The sequence below is a fragment of the Falco punctatus genome (genome assembly GCF_963210335.1).
Source record: "Falco punctatus genome assembly, chromosome: 11".
In the NCBI taxonomy this organism is placed as follows: Eukaryota; Metazoa; Chordata; class Aves; order Falconiformes; family Falconidae; genus Falco; species Falco punctatus.
The window spans coordinates 7,948,285-7,970,043 of NC_137591.1; the positions used below are offsets into that span (position 1 = coordinate 7,948,285).

At 46.3% G+C, this 21,759-nt stretch overlaps 3 protein-coding genes and 1 long non-coding RNA gene across 4 annotated transcripts in view; 2 read left to right on the forward strand and 2 right to left on the reverse strand.

Moving 5' to 3' along the window:
- Positions 1-2,176: 2,176 nt before the first annotated feature.
- On the reverse strand, positions 2,177-8,996 carry CDKN2C (cyclin dependent kinase inhibitor 2C). The gene is made up of 3 exons (XM_080406307.1): positions 8,222-8,996; positions 7,710-7,850; positions 2,177-4,094 (listed from the first exon to the last, which is right to left on the reverse strand). Exons 2-3 carry the CDS (start codon positions 7,836-7,838, stop codon positions 3,720-3,722), a joined length of 504 nt encoding a protein of 167 aa, XP_080262433.1. The 5' UTR covers positions 7,839-7,850; positions 8,222-8,996; the 3' UTR covers positions 2,177-3,719.
- A 384-nt stretch (positions 8,997-9,380) lies between these two features.
- Positions 9,381-11,678, forward strand: LOC308071232. The gene is made up of 2 exons (XR_013931020.1): positions 9,381-9,847; positions 10,719-11,678. It is a non-coding gene; the product is annotated as an uncharacterized lncRNA (long non-coding RNA).
- Positions 11,679-11,817: 139 nt separating this feature from the next.
- LOC308071213 (uncharacterized protein) lies at positions 11,818-13,470 on the reverse strand (the record flags this gene model as incomplete). The annotated part of the gene is made up of 2 exons (XM_080406288.1): positions 11,818-12,020; positions 12,375-13,470. The coding sequence occupies one exon, from the start codon at positions 13,468-13,470 to the stop codon at positions 12,487-12,489; it is 984 nt and encodes a 327-aa protein (XP_080262414.1). The 3' UTR covers positions 11,818-12,020; positions 12,375-12,486.
- The window catches only part of FAF1 (Fas associated factor 1), a 171,608-nt gene continuing 163,150 nt past the window's right edge, over positions 13,302-21,759 (forward strand). The window contains exon 1 of the mRNA XM_080406277.1: positions 13,302-13,603. Coding sequence (XP_080262403.1) covers positions 13,559-13,603 — 45 coding nt within the window. The 5' untranslated portion in view covers positions 13,302-13,558. The remainder of the gene's footprint in view (positions 13,604-21,759) is intronic.

The following is a 21,759-nucleotide window of genomic DNA, read 5'->3' on the forward strand; positions in this document are numbered from 1 at the left end:
ACCGACCTGCCCCGCACCTCCGGCGGCCCCGACCCCCCCGGGGAGCCCGGCAGAGCCCTCCGGGAGCACCGACATTTTGAATGCATGTGTGGCGGGGCAGGCGCTGCCGAGGCTCGGTGAGGAGCCGTCCCTGCTCTGCCCCTTCCCTCGGCTCTCCGCTCCGTCCCGTGTCCCCCCGCCATGCAGTGTCACAGCCCTCACAGAGCAGAGCACCAGCTTTCCTCCCCTCGCCTTTTTTTCCAGGGAATTTCAGCACTTTAGTAAGCGGATAATCGTGCGTGGCTGCTGCGGGATGCCCGGTGGATCGCCAGGTGCGCTTGCGGCAGCCCCTTCCCTCTTTCAAACGCGAACGGGCGGTGGGGTCCGGCCGCTTTAACCCTTTCGTGGCGCCAGGGCCGCGCTGCCCTTTGCTGCGGAGCCGGTTTCTCATCCCACCACGGAATGAAGAGCTGAGCCCCTTCTTCTCCCCGCACTGAAAACAGGCGAGAGAGGCTCTTCGTGCGCTCCAACGTGCGGCCGTTCGCGGCCCCGGCTGCCGAGCGGAGCCCCCCGCCGCCCCCCGCCAGCGGCCCCCTGCCCGCGCCGCTCCTCGCGCCCCCCGCCCCCCCCCCCCCTCCCGGGGTCCCGCTGCCGCAGCAGAGCCAATGCTGCTCGTTCCCCCTAGGATCGCTTTAGGATCTGCCCCTTTTCCAAAGGAATTCCACGGCCCCCGCTGTTGTTCCGAGGATAATTTAGAAACAAAGGTCAAGTGCGACAGCTTTGCTCATCCGTGTAACCGAAATAGGGGAGAGGGCTCCCCCCCCCCCCAGCGGGGTCCTCAGGCAGCCCGCTCGGCGGGAGCCCTGCACCGCTACAATTTATACTCGATTTCTTCACATTTTTCTCGGCTTGCTCTACTTGTTTCTATGTATACATCTCATCTCGACACTATATTGTTTACTGCCCATTCCGGGGCTGCTGCAGGATAACTCCTGCTCCTGCCTGGCAGACTTACTTGTCAGTTGGTTTATGTCTCAATAAAAGCTCTCAGAAACATTTCGTTCCATCTTACAGGCTGCAGCTTTGCATCTCCGGGTAAACGTTACCGTCGACATTTTCACAAATGCGTGGATTTGTAAAACTGGGCTTTTTGATGTTGTCAGAGCACTGGGGGGAAAATATCACAACAGTAATTTCTGAAACCACATCCGATATTGGAATGCTTTTGCGGGATAAAGATTCCCTGATGGTGCGGCTTGCTTTATATTATCCTCTCCCCTCGCTCAGTACATGCAAGAGCTGTTGCAGGACCTCTGCCCCCCCCCTCCCCCCCCCCCCCCCCCCAAGCAGCTGGGCACAGCTTCTCCCCTGCAGACCCGGTGAGCTGCACCTAACCCACCGCCTCACTTAATTCTTTGGCTTCCCAGAAGCTTTTGGCAGAACCTATTAAATTCCTGGGTCAACGGAGAAGAATTTTCTCTTTCGAAGTATCTAACTTAGGAATTTCAATGTATAATATTGTTTCCGATAACTGGCTTACAGAGAACACGCAGCAGTGAGAGCAAACAGAACATAACTTTACACCGGAGTGAGCGCTGCCCCGCGGACGCTGTAGGCTTGGCCCTGGTGTAACATGCCCTGGCTTTACACGTGAACTTCTGGCACGCAATAAAAGCCGCTATTTCTGACTAGGCGGGGCATTTCTCTCGAAAAAGCAGTTGGTTTATTAAAGCCACTACTTAAGCTCCGGTTTAGCATACGTTAAATGCTGAAGGAGCTCAGGACGGATCTGGGATGAGTTGGGTTTTTTTTTCAGTAGCACAGGTGAAAAATGAGAAGGACGAATATTACCTTTTTGGTGTGCACCTCTGCTGTAGCAGGGAAGGGGTGAAATCCTGGTGGCAGCGCGGATTCCTGCTTTCCAAGAGGAGCGCAGGGCACTGGTTGCGGAGAGGGAAGAAGCTCGGAGCATCCTCCGGGACACGAGGAAAGGAAGGCGGGGAGCAACGGGGGGTGGCTGGGGTCACCTCACCTCGGGGACCTGCGGATTACGTTGCTCGGGTTTAATATTTCAGGTGGTTTAAACGCTCTCGATAGCGGGTATTTTGCGGGTTATTTCCCCAGCCGTGCCGCTGAGGTCAGCGATCCCTGGAGCCCTTGTGAGCAGCACATGGTAACACAGGCGCGCAAGGCTGAGTATTTCACAGAGGTTTTTAATCAGAAAACACAGCAGTGTGACAGAGCGGATAGCAAACGTGACAGACAGTTTCAGCAAATTATTTTTTTACTTGAAAACGGTAGTAACTGATTCTGTAGGGCTAAAATACTTTTTTTTTAAGAGCTAAACTCTAAAACTAATGTACACCCTCTCCTCTTTTAAGTGCTATTTGAAGTACTATCCATTTCGCATTGATTTAACACCTTCTATTTTGCACAATTAAAATTTAGACTATTCAAAATAAAGCACTTCAAACTGCCCATCTGTCCCACAACTTGCTCCTGTACAAATGTTAAAATTTTCATCCTAAACTCTTCCCTATACGGTGCTGAGCATCCTTAGCTCCTGTTGCAGCTGGAGAGGTAAATGAGGGTGACCAATGCTCTCAACCGTGTTGCAGTGTAAATGTTCCAATAGTTAATTTGTGTTTTAGGTGCAAGCAATAACATAAATTCCCGAATAGCAAACATGCTGCTTCCTAAATGTCACTGTATTCAAATGCTCCTGTTTCGTGAGATGCATCTGTCGTTAAAGTAATTTATTTCCAGGCAAAACAGCTGGTGGAAAGCAAATATTTCTTAAAGAGCATCTAAACTGCACTCGGCTTACAAAGCGACCAGAAAAGTTGTTGCCTTGCAGCCTTCCCATCCTCCTGCCTCTGACAACGGTTCTCAGCTGCTTGTTTTGAAACTAGAAAAAACGCCTCCTTCAGTGCACAGTAAACACGAACTACAAAACTGAGCTGTTTAAAACCTCTGGCAATCCAAAAAAACACCACTTATACTGTTTCTGGTAACTAAATTCAAAACCAGCTCGGTGAAAGTTTAAATACACAAAGGGGGAAAGTGTCATCTACATTTAGAAAGTAAGTGACCTACTTCTACAAGCTCTTGTTAGTGTCAAAACGCAGCAGCTATTTCCCAAAGCCTCTAAGCGCCGTCCTCTGTCCTCAGGCCAAGCAGCCTTTGACTTCAAGCTCTGCCCGAGCAGGGAGATGCAGGTTTTCCCTGGGAGGCTGTTTGAATCCAGAACAGGGTTTCAAACTGCAGCCTGCCCCAAGGAGCAGGGGCGTGGGGTGGGGTTGGGGGGAAGGGAACGGGGGGGTGGGGTTGCGCATCCAGAGGTGGGAGAGATCACAGTCAGCTATTGCCTCTTCTTAAAAGTCCAGCAATATTAAGCACGTGAATATGTAGCTCTTGTATTAATGGCTTAACTGACCTAAAATAAATCGTAAAAACTTGATAGTGGAAAACTAGGTATGAGTGACCAACATATACATGGCTGAGTCTGTATTTCGTAAATGGCAGGTGGCAGAAATTGCTGGGAGCATGGATTTAAACCATGATCCAAAACCCCACCTCCAGAATTTCTTGAGACTTACACTATCAGCTGTTTAAAAAGAAAAAAACAAATAATAGAAAGTTGCAACGCCTGTTATTAAAAAGGAGGAGAAAAAAAAAAAAAAGAAGATGAAGGCGGCTGAAAGCCTTCATGTCCAAAGGAGAGCACGTCCGGGCTGGATTTAATTCATGGCTGCAGGGAAGAAGCTGCTGTCCTCCAGGAGCTTGACGACGGCGGCTCTTTTGTAGAGCTTGGCCAGGTCGTAGGCGGTGGCCCCACGCTTGTTCTGGTGGCCCACCTTGCACTCGGCGCGCGCCAGCAGCAGCTCTACCACCCGCACGTGCCCCTCCCGCGCCGCCAAGTGCAAGGGCAGGTTGCCCTCATCATCCTCAATGTTAACATCAGCCTTAAACTCCAGCAGAGTCTGCAAAGTGTCCAGAAAACCCTCTCTGGCTACATCATGAATTACAGCGAAGCCAGTACTGTCTTTCAGGTTGGGGTTGGCACCGCTAACGAGCAACCTCCTGGCAATTTCAGGGTTCCCGAGTTTCATAACCTATGAAAGAAAAAGGAGAGTTGAATACCGCGGGGGAAGGGGGCGGGGGGGTTTGCTTCAGCACTGGGCTTCGATCCCCAATTCTTATCTCCGGGTATCCTCCCGGCACAATCCTCATTTAAAACAGACAGAAGAGTGCCGCTAGAAAACTGATGCTACACCAGAAAATCTTTTTTGTTTGTTTGTTTTGTTTTTTCTTCCCCCTCCCACCCCCACCCCCCGTATTTTTTACTAAACTCGGTGAAATTGTGAAAGATGTTATCATTTCGGTAGTAATAGCTTTCTGTCTCAGAGAGATTCATGCCTGATAATAGGCGGTGTAAACTGGGGATATAATAACTTATTTTTTTTTTAATGTAACGTGAGTTATCTCAGTTTTTTAACGTATGAAAATTAAGTATGGTTCGGTTCTATTTGTCTAAGGATTGAGACACCTTTGCATCACTGTTTAATCTCGTTAAACATCAAATGTAGGGTCTCTGAGGAACAGATATTTTACCTCAGCAACAGCAAATGTAGAATGTGTTTTTATAAGCTTTCAGGTATTTACATTGTCTGTGCATTATCATAAAACAAATATTTGGACTGTACCATAGCTCTGTCTGCTACGAAAAATAAATGCTAGAAGAAATTTTTCTCCCCAATATTTGTGTTTCAGTACGTCACCCCAAAAGGAGAAGTTAAAAGGAATGTTTCAAAGTTCCAGAAGTTTTCTTCTAAAAGCACTATATTACATTAAACTTCCATAATTTCACTATAAACAAACTGCAGCTATATTCTGTTGTTTAAAACATCCCTTAAAAAAAAAGCAACCACCAGCCCAGCAACAATAATTGGATTTTCTGAGTGTTTCTCTCAGGAAAAAAAAAAAAAAAAGAAAAAGCTTCTTTGAATTTTCTAGATTGCGTTATAAAACTCTCATAATTAGAACGCAAATCTCTCTTATTTGGGACTTAACAGCTTGCACCGATTTCTCCTAAATTACTCATTTTTTGTTTGCTCAAAGACTTGCAAAAAATGAACACAGTAATGTATAATCTCTAGCCTATAGGCAATATTTTCCTGTCCTTGGAATTAGTCTCGTTGTAAGTATCAAATTCGAAAAACTACACCTTTAAATTTTTTTTAGAAACGTCCACACATTGATCTAAAAATCTCGGTTAAAAAAATTATCTGCAGAAACGAGCATTACAGTGCATTAGATATAGAATAATGTACGATTTCTACAAGGGATTTGCTGAAAAGCTCTCCTGGTGAAAAAATATATATTAGGCTTTTTAAGAACAGCAAGGTATAATAAATAAAATTACTGCAGCATTCGGACCGTAAAGCAGCCCAGCATATTATATCCACAGACAAGAGCAAAAGTGCAGATAAGACAGGCTGGGATTCAGAGAAAGAGATTTCTGTGAGCCCCAGGGCTTCCAGCTCCGTATGTGCCATTTCTTTCACTTCTGACTAGAGATGGAAGCGAAGTAAAAGAAAACAAGAACATTGTGATCCCTCTTTCTTTAGCAAAATCTGGACATTTTGATCTCTTTTTGACACCCCAGGCTGTATTATTTGTGAATTCAAAACACGTATCTTGTTTAAGTGGGAGTTTGCTGTGTTCAGGCTGGGAGACTGAAGGCTTCAGTCAGAGATGGGGGGGGGGAGAGAAAATCATATAAAAGGTGATGCTGTTGGGACATGGGCTACAACTGTACAGCAAATGCCCTTTATTTTGCAAAGTTTCACTCGAGGGGTGGGAGGCAAAGAAGGAGAAAGCATGAATTAAATAAGTCTGACGAAGAGCATAAGAGCAGGACATGTATTTGAGGCCTGCATAGGTACACCTCATTAGAAATTAAAAGTAGACAGCAAGACAAGCTGAGCAGCTGTTTACTTAAATATAAATGCAAAAGAAAAATATAAATTCATCGGTACTAATATAGGAGCATTGCCTCCGTTTTAATTGAGAGAGAGATTATGGAGAAAATATCTCAGTTTTGGAGAGTGCACTGACAGACAGCTCTTTCGAGCATGGTCATGCACCCGCAGCCCATTTCGGGATGATACATATTGAAAATAAGTTGACAGATTCTTGTGTTTTGATTTTTGTTGTGGTTCATTAACTCAGTTATGATTAGGCAGTGATAACAAGTATTGTTAGGACACGGATGCATGTTTAATATAGCTGGATGCTATGTCATTGTGTAAAATATGGCTTAATACAGGACACGGACAGTTAGCTGCTTTTAGAAAAAAAAATACATTACTGTATAAATCGATTTCCAGCCCTCGTCCTGAGGATAAACCAGCTAGCTAAATGTTTCCTGCTCTCTTAAAGAAGTTAGTTTGCCTAAGTTTGCAATTTAGATCCTTTTGCTCTCTAAAAGGTTGCTGCAAGTGCCTGCCCTGCCCTGCGATGCCCTATTTAGGTGCTGACAGGACAGAGAGGAGCTCACAGATCTCCAGCTTCAGCGAAATTGTCAAAAAAAGGGTCATTCCTACTTTTTAAGCAAGAGGTGCTTATTTCTCAGCTCCAACATTCTGATGTTAAGCCCAAAAGCTGTAAATATCTCGAGTACATTCACAAGCTCTGCGCTGTTTAAAACTCTTATTTCAGAAATTATTATCGTGGTTGGGGGGGGGGGGGAAGGGAGAGGAGTTAACAAACGATTTTTCTAATGTGTGAAATTAAGAAAACCTATAGCTCCACTTCCACATTTCATTACTTATACCTAAGTACAAATAACCACACATCTTTTTTTTTTTTTTTTTCCTCTCTCCAGATTTATAAATCACTTCTATCACTCTTCGTTGGGCATTCTAGACTTTTCGCGATCATTCTCTGATATTATTAAAAGCAAAATCTTTCCTCAGTTAGCAGATGGACGAGTTCCAACTCCTGGCTGAACAGCCACACACTTAAAAAATTAGGACATAGCACCCTATACGATCAGAAAGGAAAGAGCTGGAACCAGCGCCCTGCCAGCCGATCTAAAGCAGCAAAAATTTAAGCCTTAATTATGAATGAAAAAGCAAGTGATTCAGCTGAAGCCCGAGCTCGCAGGGCTGACTGTTAATGTCCATCGGAGGTGCTCGGTTCTGAGCAGCATGCTTCCCAATGAGAAAGGTCATTCCTCACAAACAGCGTATAAAGGAAAAGTACCATCCACAGCAGAGCCCAGAACCCAGACAAGTCACGCTGCAAAAGCATAACGCAGGAAGAAAAAGGAGAGGGGAAAAAAAAGAGAAACCCTGAGCTTCAGAGAACAGCACATTTGTGTTTACAGACCTGCTATGAAATCCTGCTCACCTAAGCTGATTTCTTTTCATCTCAGCCCTCTCGTTCCTTGCCTCCTCCCCACGAAGTTACAAAATATTAGCAAACTCGCAGCCCGTTTGACATTGAGGGTGATCCCCGACTGAAATATTGGTTTTGACCAGTTTTATTTCAAGTACGTCATTTTAGGGAGTTGGAGCCACTAAAGTTATAAAATATGGCATCCAACGAGTTTGAAAAACCACTCGTATTTCATCCACCAGCCTGTTTAAAACGTTGTCTTTTTTGGAAACCCGGGTCACGTAGGTACCAGTGATGAAATATTTTCTCCCTCTCTGGATACCAACCTGCAGCGCAGTCCTCCCAAATCCATTTTGTGCATTGACGTTTACATTCTTTTGCAACAAATTAGTAAGTTGCACTAGGTCCCCCTTGGCAGCCGCGGACGCCAGCTCGTTCCCAGAAGGCTCGGCCATTCTTTAGGGTGACTGACGATCGGAAAAAAGATGAGATTTTTTTTTTTTTTAACCAGGCATGGCATCGGAGACTGACAGAAGGATTGGGATGGTTAATCTTCTGGAGTAGACCTTGTAGTAAATACTCGTAAAAAACCTCCTTGCCAAGAGCCCGCCCCTAACTCACACGTGATTATTCAGCAAAACTGCAGCTCCACTTGAAAGAAGATTTCTTTGCTTCCACATATAGAGTAACTCCTATTAAAGACTTTGGCCACTTTCAGGGGAGGAGGGGGGAGGGATTAATAGCTATGCGATATATCATATATGTTACGGGTAACATATGTACACGTACACCGGAGACTCACTCAGACCTGAGATCTTTGAAGAAGAAGACAACCCACCCTGCTCACGGTCGGGATCTGAGACTTAGCAGCAACAGCTCCGAGGAAAAGTCTTCCGCAGCAGTGTGCATCCAGCTCTCGCTCGGGGTCCCCCCTTCCATCCCACTCGGCTGCCTCTAGTCCGGGCCGAGCAGGGCCGCGCCGGGCGGGCCGCCCCCGCGGCGGGCAGGGCACGGCGGCAGCGGGTGCCCGGCGGCCGGGCGCGCTCCCTCGGCGCTCTCGCTCCCCGCAGCAGCTTCACTCCCGCAGCCCCGCGCAGCCTCCGCGCAGCGGGCGGGCGCGATCCCGGCCGGCGGCCGCCCCCGGCGGCGGCGGCTCCGGAGCATCCAGGAGGGCGGCGGGTCCGCGGGCGGCGGCGGCGGGTGGGGGTGCAGCCGCGTCCCGCCGCCCGCGCTCAGGGCGTGGAGGAGCCGCGGCGCGGGGCCGTCTCCGCCGCTCGCCGGGGGCCCCGCGGCCGCTGCCCGGCGACAGCCGCGCCTCTCGCCCCGGCCGCGGAGCGGAGGGCGGGGGGCTGCGCTGGTGCCCGCTGGTGCCCGCCGCTGCCCCGGCCCGGCGGTGCTCGGCAGCTTCCCGGCGCCCGGTGACAGCCGCCGCTCGCTGCCGCTTTCAACTTCGCGAAATAAAGCTGCACTTGCCGGTCCGCGGCCGCTGTCTCCGCCAGCGACTTTGCGCTCCCCCTTTTTTAAGCGCAAACAATCGCTACTTCTGTTTCCTACGGACACGAAGCCGGTTTCTCTCTTTTTTTTTTCTTTCCCCCTTTTTTTTTTAACCTCATCAGCTTTTTTTGAAAAGAAAAAAAATTTGAGCGCTTTTTGAGTTGAAACACCCGCCCACATTTTAACGGCAGAGATTTAAGGAGGCGCGGCGGAGTTGCGGCCCGGCCGGGCAGGAAGGCCTGCAGCGGCGCGCACCCGCCCCTCGCCCGGCCCCGGCCCCGGCCCCGGCCGCGGCGCCTTGTGCCGTTCCCCGCGCCGCGCACCCGGGCCCGGCGCTCCCCCGCCGCAGCCGAGCAGCCAGGGTGCTCTTAGGGGAAGCGCCGTGAGGCCTAGGGGGGGCGGGGGTTGGTTGGGGTGATGGAAAGAAAAGGAGGTTTTAGCACCGGTGGCCGCCGCGCCCCTGCCGGGGCACCGGGGGTCGGGGCAGCCGGGGGGGGGCTGGGGGCGGCCTCCCGCCGCGGCGCTGCCCCCAAGCTCCGGGCGGTCTCCACCTGCCCGCGGGGGGGGTGGGGGGGTGGCCCCGGCCCCCCCCCCCTGGCTCGGCACCCCGCGGGGCAGCGGCGGCGGCCTCGGGGTCCACCCCGGCTCCTGTCCCTAAGGACAAGGTCAGGGATGAAGGGTCAATGTCAAGTGTTCGTAACGGCGGCCGGCGGCCGCCCAGGGCTGCGCTCCGCGCCTTGCGCTCTTCTGCTGCCCTTGATTGATCTGAAAGTGCCATTTTGAGGGAGAAGCGCACCCCGGCACCGAGGAGACGCGAGGGCTTCGCTTTCCCTTCAGAGGGCGAAGTGCCGGCGGCTGGCACGGCGATGTCCTGGCCCTGCTGCCTCCCGGCACGGCGCCTGACCGCTGCTGCAAGGGCCGGGTCGCTCTCGGTCTCAGGGACCCCCGGGAGGACCGAGCCCTGCCAAAGGTAAGATGCAATGTCATGGCTCCCCGGTAACCACACGGAGCCCGACGGTTGCGGGGGGGATCTGCCCGTCTGCTTTCTGCGTGGAGGCGACGGGGAGGTGAATTAGAACGTAAACACGCGTGAGGCACCTCGGAGAGGTGCGTTCCTGAGGGAACCTGTCCGGCAAGCAAACAGCAGCTCCTCCAGCGCTGCCCTGCGGGGGAACCTGCCGCCGGCAGCCGGGCAGGGGCAGGGACGGCCGGGGCCTGACTCGGAGCCGCCGCCGCAGGCAGAACCAGTTCCGCAGGGATGGAGCTGCAGCCCAGCTGACGGCAGGCGGTGTGACCGCTGCCTCTGGCTCTCCTTCCAGCTTCGGTAGCTTCTTGCTTCCCAAGTACGTTTTCCTGTACCGATTCTCCCACCCACACTTGGTCGCGAAAATACAAAGGTGACAAGTAGTGAGTGAGCTGCCTACACGTGGAGAAGGGGAAGCAATTTTGCTCAAATTATTAACTGACCCCCGCTCCCGCTAAGGGGGGCAAAAAGCGCATATTTTTAAGGGCCTCATGATGATAATTCTCGGCCAGAAGTAACAGTGCCCAGTTTTGTAAACAAAAATACGAATTATGATTTCCCTCAAAGTTAACTCCAGAAATACACGTATATAAATAGCATCCGTATATTCAAATAGAGTTGCTTTTCTGCATAAGTAATTTCTATGCAAAAACTCGAATATTCAGTCAGACGGCTTGTAAATGGCTTATTTTGTGACTAATCGGTATCTAAAATCCACAGGCTTCGGTGGCATCACCTGTTGCTAACTTACTGCAGAATTAGACCTGCAGGTCTTACCACAGTCTCCATTTATTGTTTGTTTGTTTGTTTTTAACAGTTCAGAATAAAGCCCCCATCTTATGCCACTTAACAAAAATAATTAAGTAAAGCATAGCTGGGGTGCTGCAGGCTTCCTGCAAGTAAAGCTGCCTGGCCAGAAAATGCTGTCAAACCTCCTTCACCGTGCAGATCTGTCAAAAACCTTTGCAAGACAGCAGATCGTTAATCCGAATCACATCTTCTCGAGAACCGTAAAGATCCTTTTCCTAAAACTGAAAAAACTGCCCCAATCAGCTCCAGAATCAGCAGAAAAAACACCTTCCGGAGGCAAATACTATTGCCGGGCATTGCAAGGAGTAAAAGTGAGCGAGCGTCGTCCCCCCTGGGTTCTCTAATTTGTCTGATGTTGGTTGGAGGACAAAAGCTACCTCGGGCGTCTTGGAGAGAGGTCGTGAGGAGGAGAATAGAAACTTTCGCTGTGACTTGAACGTGAACTTCCTGCGGTGTGGGGCACGTGCAGCTTTTCACCTTTTCTTCACGTTCTGGATCAAATCCTTCCTGTTTTGATCTAATAGAGATATCATTATTTAGAATATGACTGTAGTAGACGTGAACGCCGTGTAACTAATCTTGACAACATACCTATAGCTTCAATTCGTGCCAGGAATTAATTGGCTTTAATCCAATTGTTTAAACTCGCTTTTCAGCCTTTATTATAGTTACTCTCTAGTAATGTGTGGGTGGATTTGTTTGTAATTTAGCACAGGCTGTCCCTGGCATTGCACCATACCTCGTACCTAGTACAGAACTGTCTGCAACATCAAACTGGGGAAAAAAAAACAAACCAAAAACCCAGGGGGCAGATGTGAGGGCAATTACTTTATCATCCCTCCAGTCGGTGCTGGGGAGCTCGAATTGTTAAACTAACATCAGTGGGCAATAAAAACCTCTTGGCAAACGCTGCCAACATAAACTAGACCAAGAACATGATAAAATATAAAATCCAACTTCTCTGACACCCTGGCTTTGCGTCGTAAGTGGCATTTCAGCGTGGCCTCCACCCACCTGGAGATCCAAATGACTGCCACCACCAGATGTGCACCCCAGGTGCCCTGCTGCCCGCACTCCCCAGCAGCATCCGCAAACAGGCTTTAAACAACTCCCAGGAGTGTTTTTCTTGGGAACACAAACTCTCCTGAAGGTACAGTTTAGCTTTTCATGTGTGCCTACCCCCACACAGTGTCCGTTCACGGTTTCTCCCAAACGACAGACCCTGCTGTGGTGGGCAGTCACGCTGGGCTCCCCCCTGGTGCCAGCCCGGCTGCTGTGGCAGGCAGCTCGCAGGGGCTGAGAAACTCGGCTATAACCGTCACGGATGGCAGAAAAAAATAAAGAACGGTGTTTTCTAAATACGACAAAATAACTTGATTCAAAGATACCTTCATGTAACTTTATTAGCTAACAGGAAAGGTGCTTGTGATCTTAGCTTCGACACCCGTACAAAGAGCAGAACGACACTTGCTGGACTAATTAGCAAATTAGTGTCCAAATGCGTGTTAAACGTCAGTGCTAAGGGGTAGGTGAACAGCATCCGGTTGTAGGAAGCAGACTTAAAATGCGCTAATTACAGTTAGATTTGCATTACTTAAAAAAACGCAAACCAACAACCCAACAAACAAATTTATCTCTGGTATATAATGCAATTGCATCTTACAGTGCTGGAGTGCTAAGCTCGAGTGAGGGCCGCAGCGCAGATCACGGTCTGTTGGCTCAGAAACCTGTGAAAAATGCATTTCCTTCTGAGAGAAGTGCGAAGACGGGGAAAATTACCGCTTTACCGTGCCTTCCCCCTCCGGTGCGTGCCCCGCGCTCCGAGGCCCGGGTCTCTCAGGGAGCACAAAGCGACGGGTTGTCAGGACGGAGGCAAATCGCGCTGGGGACAGCGGGCCGGTGCCACCGCCACCCCGGCCGCCCCTCCGCTGCGGGCCGCGGGTGGGTGCTCCGCTCCGTACGGGCAGGCAGAGCCCGCCCTCCGGCCGACGGCTGCAGCGGCCCTTGTCCCACCCCCCCGCCCGCCCCCAGATGGCGGCCCCAGCCCCGGCTCGTTGCAGCCAGGGCCTCGCCGCCCCGTTAGGCCGCAGCCGGCGGCGGAGCCCGGCCGGGCCCGGGGATCCGCCGCCGGGGTGCGTGGGTGGCGGTGTCAGTGCCAGCCCCTCAGCCCCCGGGGCAGCGCTGCCCCCAGCCGAGCCGAGAGCCGACGGTCGCAGCTGCAACGCCCGCTCGGAGGGGCCGCTCCGCCGCTCTGGGGCCGGGCAGGCTGAGGCAGCCCGTCCCCTCAGGAAAGGCCCAGGCGCTGGGCCGGGCCGCCCGTAGCCTGCCGCCGGCACCTCCCGCCGGGCAGCAGCGCAGCCCCTCGGGCGCCCCCTCCGCTCCTTCTCCTTCCCCTTCCCCTCCCGCTGGGCCGGGGCGCAGCGGCCGCGGCCAGCGCGAGCTGCCGGGAAGGCGCAGCCCCACCCCCTCCCCCGGCTTCGCGAGCGCTTGACAGGAGGGTGGTCACGTGCCGGCCGCAAAGCGCCTCTTTGCGACCTCAATGACAGGCAAAATGTGCGACAGGCGCTGTGGAGGCAGGGAGGGAGCGGCGTTGCCTCCTCCTCCTCCCCGGGCCAGCAGCTGAGGCAGCGCTGCCCGCTCCCGGCCCGGCCCGCTCCCGGCCCGCCGCCCGCTTCCCGCCCGCTTCCCGCCGCCGCGGGGCTGCCGGAGGGGGCAGCCCGGGGGCGCCGCGGGAGCCTGAGGGGAGCCGGCGGCTCCATGAGCTCCTAGTCCCACCCTGCCCCGTCCTCGCCGGCAGCAGCTCCAGGTGCGCGGGTCAGAGCGGAGCCGGGGACGCAGCTGGGTGCAATGGCGTCCAACATGGACCGGGAGATGATACTGGCAGATTTCCAGGTAAATCTCGAGCCGCCGCCGCCGCGCAGCCGTGGCCTCTCGCTGCTTTTTTCTTCCTCCTCGTTGCTGTGCTGCTCGTTCTTTGTGGGAAGCTCCGGGGTGGTGGGCGTGAAGCCCACCCTCTGCGCCTTCTTTCTTCCTTTCTGTTTTTATTGTGGTGATAAATAGGTAGCTTGTGCCCTCTTCTTTCAGGCTACACGAACAAAACGTCTTCTTTAACTTAGAGAGTTTTGGGTTTTAATTAAAAAAAAAAAAAGTGCTTTTTGCATCCACTTTGTTCCAACCCTCTACAACCAGGCAGGCCATGGAACAGCTGTGAGCCAGCTCCCTTGGAAGAGGCAGATGCCAGGGAGGATACAAAACTCATCGCTCCTCATGTTTTGTCACAGTGTTTGTAGTGAATCACTTGCTGGTACTACAGATTAACGCTGAACAGAGGTGTTTCCATTATAACAACACTAACTTCATGGTTGCCTCAGCCTATGACTGTTGTGATGACAGTAAAACTCTTCCCACCCCATCCCAAATGACAACATGTTTGTGCAGAAAGGAGGATATGCCCTTAAAAAGTTGTCTGTAGCCTTCCTTCTTCCCTACAAAAGGGTTACAATTTAAATTAAAATTCTTTAAATCTTATTCCCAGCATAAAGTCTTTCTCTAAATAAAAGCCATGTGTTCAGGAGCCTGGTTAATCTGTTCAGTGTCTTGTTTCTTAATATTGCTTGGTTTAATATCGTTTTTCTAAGAACAAGTAACCAAAGTGGAAGACGCCTGCCTTTGAAATAGTGGGGAGAGCCAAAAGCAGCTTGGAAGGATATCCAATTACATTTGAATATATCTTTTTAATATTTGTATTTCAATCCATATTTTTTTTTTAAAGCTTTGTCCATTTGCAGTGGTTTTTCTCACAGGGCTAGGCTCTTGGATATTCTCGGATTGGGTTGTAAAACTGCTGTCTGTATGTGCAACTTCTTAAAAGACTGTTTCTCAGCTGTTAGCAGTGAAACTATTTAATTTAGTTTTAAAGAAGTAATCCCTTAATTCACTCCCTGTGTTTAACAAGAATGTTTATTTGGAATTACAAGTAGGGTGACTGTAGTGTACATTATGTAATTCCTCTTTCGCAAAAGGTACCTGATATCTCGCTGACGTAAGATGCGGAGTTCCCAGCTGATAACAGGGAAGTGTTTTCCCTTCTTTACCTGTGTTTCTTACATCTGTATTTACTCTAAATTTTAACAAATGTTTCTATAACGCTCCTTCATTTTGTTGTGCTTGGAGATACTTGTGTGTCTATAAGGAAAGACATCTCAATTTTAAGGCTGGGACTTCATAAAGGAATTCTTCAAGTAACAGTACACTGTCTAAAAGGAAACTGAGGACCCCAATTCTGCACTCATACTAGTGGAGCTTATACTCTTATGGAATCCCACATTATTAGCTGGAACAGGTTTACATTCAGGAATCCCAGACCATGGTTAAGTTAGTAGCTGGTTAATATATTTTTTTTAAATAGTCTTCAATCTATATCTACTTTCTAAGTTTTTAGTGTCAGTGTTGCAGTTCAGCAGTATTATTGTGCTTAGGTTTTGAAACCAATTAATAAATGTGTAAGAGCAACTGCAGTGTTTGGTACCATGAAGACAAGTAAGTATTATTGCAAATTTGGAGATGGGTGGTGGTGGTAGAATCACAGAAACCTGTTGTAGCTCAAGGATGGCATAATGTGTCTGAACCTAGGACCCAGGAAATATTTTATCATATAACTGCTTATTTAAACCTTTTCCTCTTGTATTTCAGCAGACAACTTTGTTTCTCTGTTTCATCATTTTTTTTTAAATAATATCAAGCTTCTACCTGATTAAAAAACACTGAACTGTTAATTGTCTTGCTGTTAAAACTTCAGATTAGTAAAGGACAGTGTCATTCATTATTAGGTCTCATATCTTTAGACTGTTACAAAATGGTAAAGGATTTTGGTATTTTAAATACTCGATGGAATTTACAACTCAATCAGTAAGGATTTGAAATGGAAAATAAAACATTATGTGCAAAGTAACTCTGCATGGTTTTCCCTTCTATATTTTCTGTACTTTTAATTAATAAATACGTTTCTCAGTGTTCTGCTACCATCTTCTGTATTTGTGTGAGGTATTTTGTTTAAGAATGTTGTGCACACTGGAAATTTTAGAAGAAATTCTTTGTAGTTTTGTCCAGCTAATCTCTGCTGAATTAAACTGAGGGGGGAACTTCATTGCCATTTCACCCTTGCCTTTCCCAAATTATGTTTAAGAGGGATAGAGTAGTGGTCTGCGAACTTTTGAAATGGTTTTCCCTCCCTGTAAAAGTTTTTCCAGTGAAGTCACAGTTATACTGATTTTTGATGCTTTTGTGAAGCTTTCATGGACTGACGACATATCTTTCAAAGCCATTAGAGATTCTGCTATTGGTTTCAGCTGGAGCAGGATCTCATATTGCATTTGGTTTTTTCTTTTAGCTCTGATTGTAACAGGTTACTGCAACTTACATGTTCTGAGGTACTAAAGAGAAATACTTGAAAAAAATATTTTGTATATATGCATCTACAAATGTTGAGTAACTTTTATAAAATATCTTAACTATAAAGTAAAACACAGTAAATAATCTACCAGAATTTTTTTTCTTAGTGTCTCAAAACAATTTAAGCCTGTTCTGTGTGGTTTATAATTATTTTCTTTTCCTCTTCTTTTTTAATGAGGTTACTGTAGCTACCCAGGGAGTACAAAGCACGTATTCATGCATGTGGGCTGTGTAAGCAACCTGTCTAACTTTTCCTTCTTAGGCCCTCACTTAGGAAAGATTATGCAGAAGCTTAGCTTTATACATGAGTAGTCTGATTGTTTTCAGTTGAAGTAGCTAAAGTAGTAGAGTTAAGCGCTCAAGTTTTAGCTGTTTTACTAATTGCAATTCAGGATTTCTCCACAATGTGTCATTGGAATGTAGGAAAAACTTCCTAGGGGAAAAAATCAACAGCTTGTTTGTAGCATAAATTCTTTAAAAAGGTAACTGCATGTGAATTGGTAGAAGAGTGATGCTGCAACATACCTCACATACTGAGGGAAATAGAGGCATCTAATTTCTACCAGTTTTTGTTAACATCTCTGTTCTTCTTTGATTTGTTGTATTTAACTGCAGAATGTTCTTCCATCGCCAGTGGGATACCCAGGTACTGATGTGATAGATCATTAATATATTTGTATGTGGTTTGGGGTCTGCTTCTCATTACAAAGAAAAGAGATACTTGTTTGTTTATTTCTTTTTAAATTGCAAACTTTCTGTGCACTGAACTTAGTTAAATTGACATAGTTAAACAGTTCTGGAATGTCAAGCAGTCTGAGTATTGGCAGGAGTGTCAGATGTCAACATTTTTGTATGCTGGCACCTTTGCTTTTGTTTTTACAGCTTCACCTAGGATGCAGACTAAAACTAGCAAGAATATCTCTTTGTCTTTATAAGTTATGTCCACCTTTAGGACTACTTTATTCATGCTATGTGGTTGTCTTCACGATAATTGTAGGGGGGCCCTAAGGGTTGGAGGATTGTGGGAGTTGCCAGGTGTCCATGTATTACAGGAATACCTGGCATGTGGGGCTTCAGAAGGAAATTTTTCATAGAATTCACATTTTTTGTTGACCAAATAAATAGATTTGGTCTGGATGGGAAGACTTCGGAGTGGAAAGGGAAACCTCAAAAACCTTTGCTTTCATCGAAACAACAGATAACTAAGTTTCTTCAAAGTTATGCGAGTTTTTCTCATTTTGCAATGTTTATTTTTTTTTACCTGGGTAATAAACTACTTTGTTATGATTCATACAGATGTATATAAAACTTTTTTCCCAAACTTTGCCATTGCATCAGCCTTTTTCATAAAAACAGAGGTTTGTGGGAGGAGCAAGGGGGAATTGGGAAGGAAGAACCTCATTGCCATCAGTTACAGAAAGGTGAGAAAGCATGCTCGATAATAATGTTTTAAGTTATAAAATTGACCATGACATTGATACATCAGCTTATTATTATTTTATTTTAATTTTTGTAAGATTTAACCCTAATTCAAACTACTAGTTTCCTTCTGGAATGGCTAAAATTGAAGAAACTGGAGAATCTTTTTCACCTGGAAGTTAACACAGTGCTGTTAAATAACTGACAAGATATATTTTTAAAGATTTTTTTTTTTTGGACTGATGAAAAACATGTCTGCTTCAGCCCTGTACAAGATTATCTCTGTCATGCATACTGTTTTCACTGTCTAACAGTCTCTGTGCAGAGTTTGTGTCTGTTATTTAATTGGGTGGTGCTAAGGGAGCTTTGCTTTCTTCTGTGTGTGTTGGCATGCTGGCTTAAGTTTTCTGTCACTTTTAAGTTATTCATACATATTAAGTATGAAGATTTGATGGGTGAAAAAGGTAGTCAGATTTGGGAATGATTTTGTGTCAGTACCCTTGATTCTTGCCCTGGACTATGACATATGCTGTGGGCTGGAAAGAGTGTTTCAACCTTTTTCTGTAAGGGTAAAGCATCCACTAGGGTGTTTTGAACAAATAGCAAAGCTGATGTCCTTCTGAAAGAAGAGGTACTGTTTTGCCATTAAGACATTGGAGCAGAAAGAACTGTTCTTGATTACTTTACGGTCTTTCTGTGAAGTGTTTGGCAATTCACTTGGAACAAAACCTTCAACCAGAGATTGGTATTGAAGAGACTCTCAATCAAAGTTTAAATCTTTGGAAAGTCCTCAGACTTATGTTTAAAGTTCTTGGAGGCCTACATTTTCATTAGAAAGTCTCCCTAAATTTCTGGTTTTGCATGTGTCCAGATCTGTCTGAGCTTAAAACCTCAGGCCTGCTCATACCAAGCCATTCTTCTGTGTGGCCTCTCTGTAGAATATAATGCAGCAGGTGCACCTAGAGTACACCAGATGAACTAAGCTTTGCATCCTCTCCATAGTAGTTGGAAGGAAATCCAGAACTCTATAGGTTAGAAATCGGGGTTTGGGATACATAGGTTTTAGGTAAAAGTAGACTCTGCTAGGTTTCTGATAGTCATGTGCCAAGGTGCTCATCACTGCTTCACCTGACCTCTTTTTGTGGGTGTAGGTTACTAATCCTTAGCTAAATATTGAAGAATTAACAGGGCTGTTTTTCAGTCTTAAAAAAAACAAAAAACACCCCCCCCCAAAAAAAAAAAAAAAAAAAACAAAAAACCACACCCCAAAAAACTTCAGGACACTAGATGTTGAAGCTCACACCCATGAGGAGGCCTCTTAATTTACATTTTGATTAGAATGCTTTTTAATCCTTGTTGCTTTTTATCACGTTATAATTTTGTGCATTGCAAAGTCAGTAACAGCATTGGAACTGGCAGTTAGACCTCTTGGTTTGCAACACAGTTGGTTTTGTTTGCTGTAAATGGCCTTAGGGCAAAGACACATGATAATAGCCTACTGGGTGCTTAGTGTGTTTTAGTTTGGTTATTTTGATTATTGTTGTCTGCTACCAAGATCATTGCTTCTATTAATTTGTTCTGTGTGTATTTCTGAAGAACCAACAATTTGATTTTGTTAGATACTTTTAGACTCGGGTGTAATCCCAAAGGTCATGTTCGTCGGAACAAAGCTAGCTTGATTTACTAGTCACCTTTCTGGCCTTTAAACTGAAGGTGAAGTGGATTCCAGGGTCAAAAATTGGTGTAAGAGTAAATGTCCATTTAGAAACACAATAACTTGGATATTTCCACTGATAGCTGTTCGTGGAAAAGCCAGCTAATTTCTCCTATATAAGGAGAGATAGTTAATTAGAAATACTATCTGGCAATTATAGAGAAGAAAGGGGATACTATGATTGTGTGCATTACAGCCCTGCTGTAAGAACCTAAATAATTTACCACTGGAGCACCAGTTCATCTTTAGAAAGAGGTTTATGCTGTTCTTTTCATTCAATTACCTTGAAAAGACTCTTCACATCATAGTAATCATGTCACCATTTCCATCAGCCCATTCATATAGGTATTTGGGTTAGTAGGTCACTGAAACAGATTGTGAGGTGGTAGCTCTAGGATCCTTTTTTAAATGCCATGACAACTAATACTAATTATAACATTGAAATTATTAATTATATGTACTCCCAGAGGCTAGGAATGTGCTTTCATTGAAAGGTAGTATGGAAGTTATTTGGCACATTGGAAATAAAATGTGACTAATATTTCTTGGTAAGCAAGAATCATTTACAGTAAACACACTTCCTGAGTTCATATTTTTGTGTGGTAGGAGGTGTGGGAGAAGACAGTATGAGGATTTGAGTCATGTGCTACATGTCTTAAGGGGTCCTGAGAATCTCCCACCTTGGTAATACGGCATTGGGGCTGGAAAGTCTGAAAGAGTAGAATTTCTCTCTCTAGTTGGGCAGTTCTTATGGTTCGGTCCCCCTTGCAGGCCTAGTTTTCATGTGTTTCCTTACTAGAAGCAAGAATTACTAGTTTATTAAAGGAGCTACATGGCGTGTCATTGATAGGATTTCATGTTTTTCTAGTCAGTGGATGAGTCTGTGCATATGTGGGGCAGCCATTTGATGAATCCTTTCTTTTAACTACTGTAAGAACTAGAATAAAAAGCCTGGGGAAGTACCTAACATTTTATTTGTCCTTCATCATTTGGATGAAAGGAAATGACATGCTTACTGGCTGGATTGATACCTACTAATTAAACCCATTTTTTAGAGTTGACTAGATAATGTGCAATTGTAAAACCAAACTGCTCAAAGAGGAAACCAAAGCCCTAATGTATTCATTACATGTTGTTTCATCTATCAAAGTAGTCATCTACTGGTCCTCTATGTCTAACTGGTTGAGCAGGTCTTTGTTCTGCAGCAGTAGTTATGCTTTCAAAAGATAATTCATTAAAGCTGAAGTTCTTAAGAGATGTTTTGAAACTAGAACAGAGTACATTAGCCCTTGAGTTATTTTATATAGGTTTCATATTTTGTCTATTGCAGGAAACAATTTGTAAAGACAAGAACTCTGGAACTGAGTCACCTCTTCTTTTTTTTTTTCTTTTTTCTTTTTTTTTTCTTTAAAGGTCAGGTTGTTTGTGTGAGCAAATATCAAAAGTGCCATATCAGCTCAGATCGAAGACCAGCTGGCCTAATGTCTTGTCTGCAGCAGTGGCTGTTCCTTAGGAAAGAGCCAAAAGAAATAGAATTTGAATGGACTTGCCTCATCCTGGTTTCTGGAAGTCAGCATTTTATGAGTTTGATGGGGGTTTGTTCTAAGACTTTGGGAATAAACTGTGTCAGCTTGAGTTAATCTTGTGTTCTTCAGCTGAGTTCTTCAGAGACATCTGAGTAGTTTCGTGATATGTGAGTTTCTTCTATAGAAGCTGTGTTCACTTTTTCTCAGTATGTCATATATATATGTATATACCTTTAAAATTTTGGGGACTGTCATCAGGTCCTGGTGGTTTGTTCTGTATGTCTCTACTGATGCTTTAGGATGAGAGGGTTCTTTGTAAAGGGCAGTTTTGTTAAAGCGTGGTCCCTAAGTTCCTTGTTAGTGAGTATGAGTGTGCAAAATTCATGTAGCTTTTCTGGTGTGCCCTTACCTTCTTTGGATGCTTCTTCAATATCTTCTTCTTTTGGTCCCACTGACTCGCTGACAGGCTTCCTTGTTCTGATGCTTTTAAAAGCTTGTGTAATTTTTATGTCTAGATAAATGTTTGGGGTTTTTTTGCAGTCCTTGTTGGCCTCTGTTATGGTATGACCTGTGCTTTGCTGGGATTTGAGGGTTCTTCTGTTCTCCTATTCTGGATAACATTTCCAGGTTTCGAAGAATTTGTCCATTTCTTGTGGTCTTGTTCTTTATCAAAAATATGAGTGTTTGTGGAATATTGAGTAAAATAAGTTTTGTATGGATTAGTACTCTTCCTTTGTGTGCTTAGAAAGGCCACACTTAGAAAGTGGCTTTTATGTATTCTGTAGTTGTTTTTAAGGTTCTACAGCTTTTGAGGCAATGAGGAGAAAGGAGATGACTACAAATATCCAGTAAGCAAAAGTGTTCATCTGACTCCTGCAGTTGGTTCTTTTCTGTTTTCCATCGGTTTTTGTTCTTCCATGATAATGTGTAAGATACTG

Coding starts and splice junctions, on each gene's coding strand:
- CDKN2C (XM_080406307.1), bottom strand. CDS start 7,838: ATGGCCGAGCCTTCTGGGAACGAGCTGGCGTCCGCGGCTGCCAAGGGG. Junction 4,095..7,709: donor TTGGGAGGACTGCGCTGCAG/GTTGGTATCCAG, acceptor TTTCTTTCATAG/GTTATGAAACTCGGGAACCC.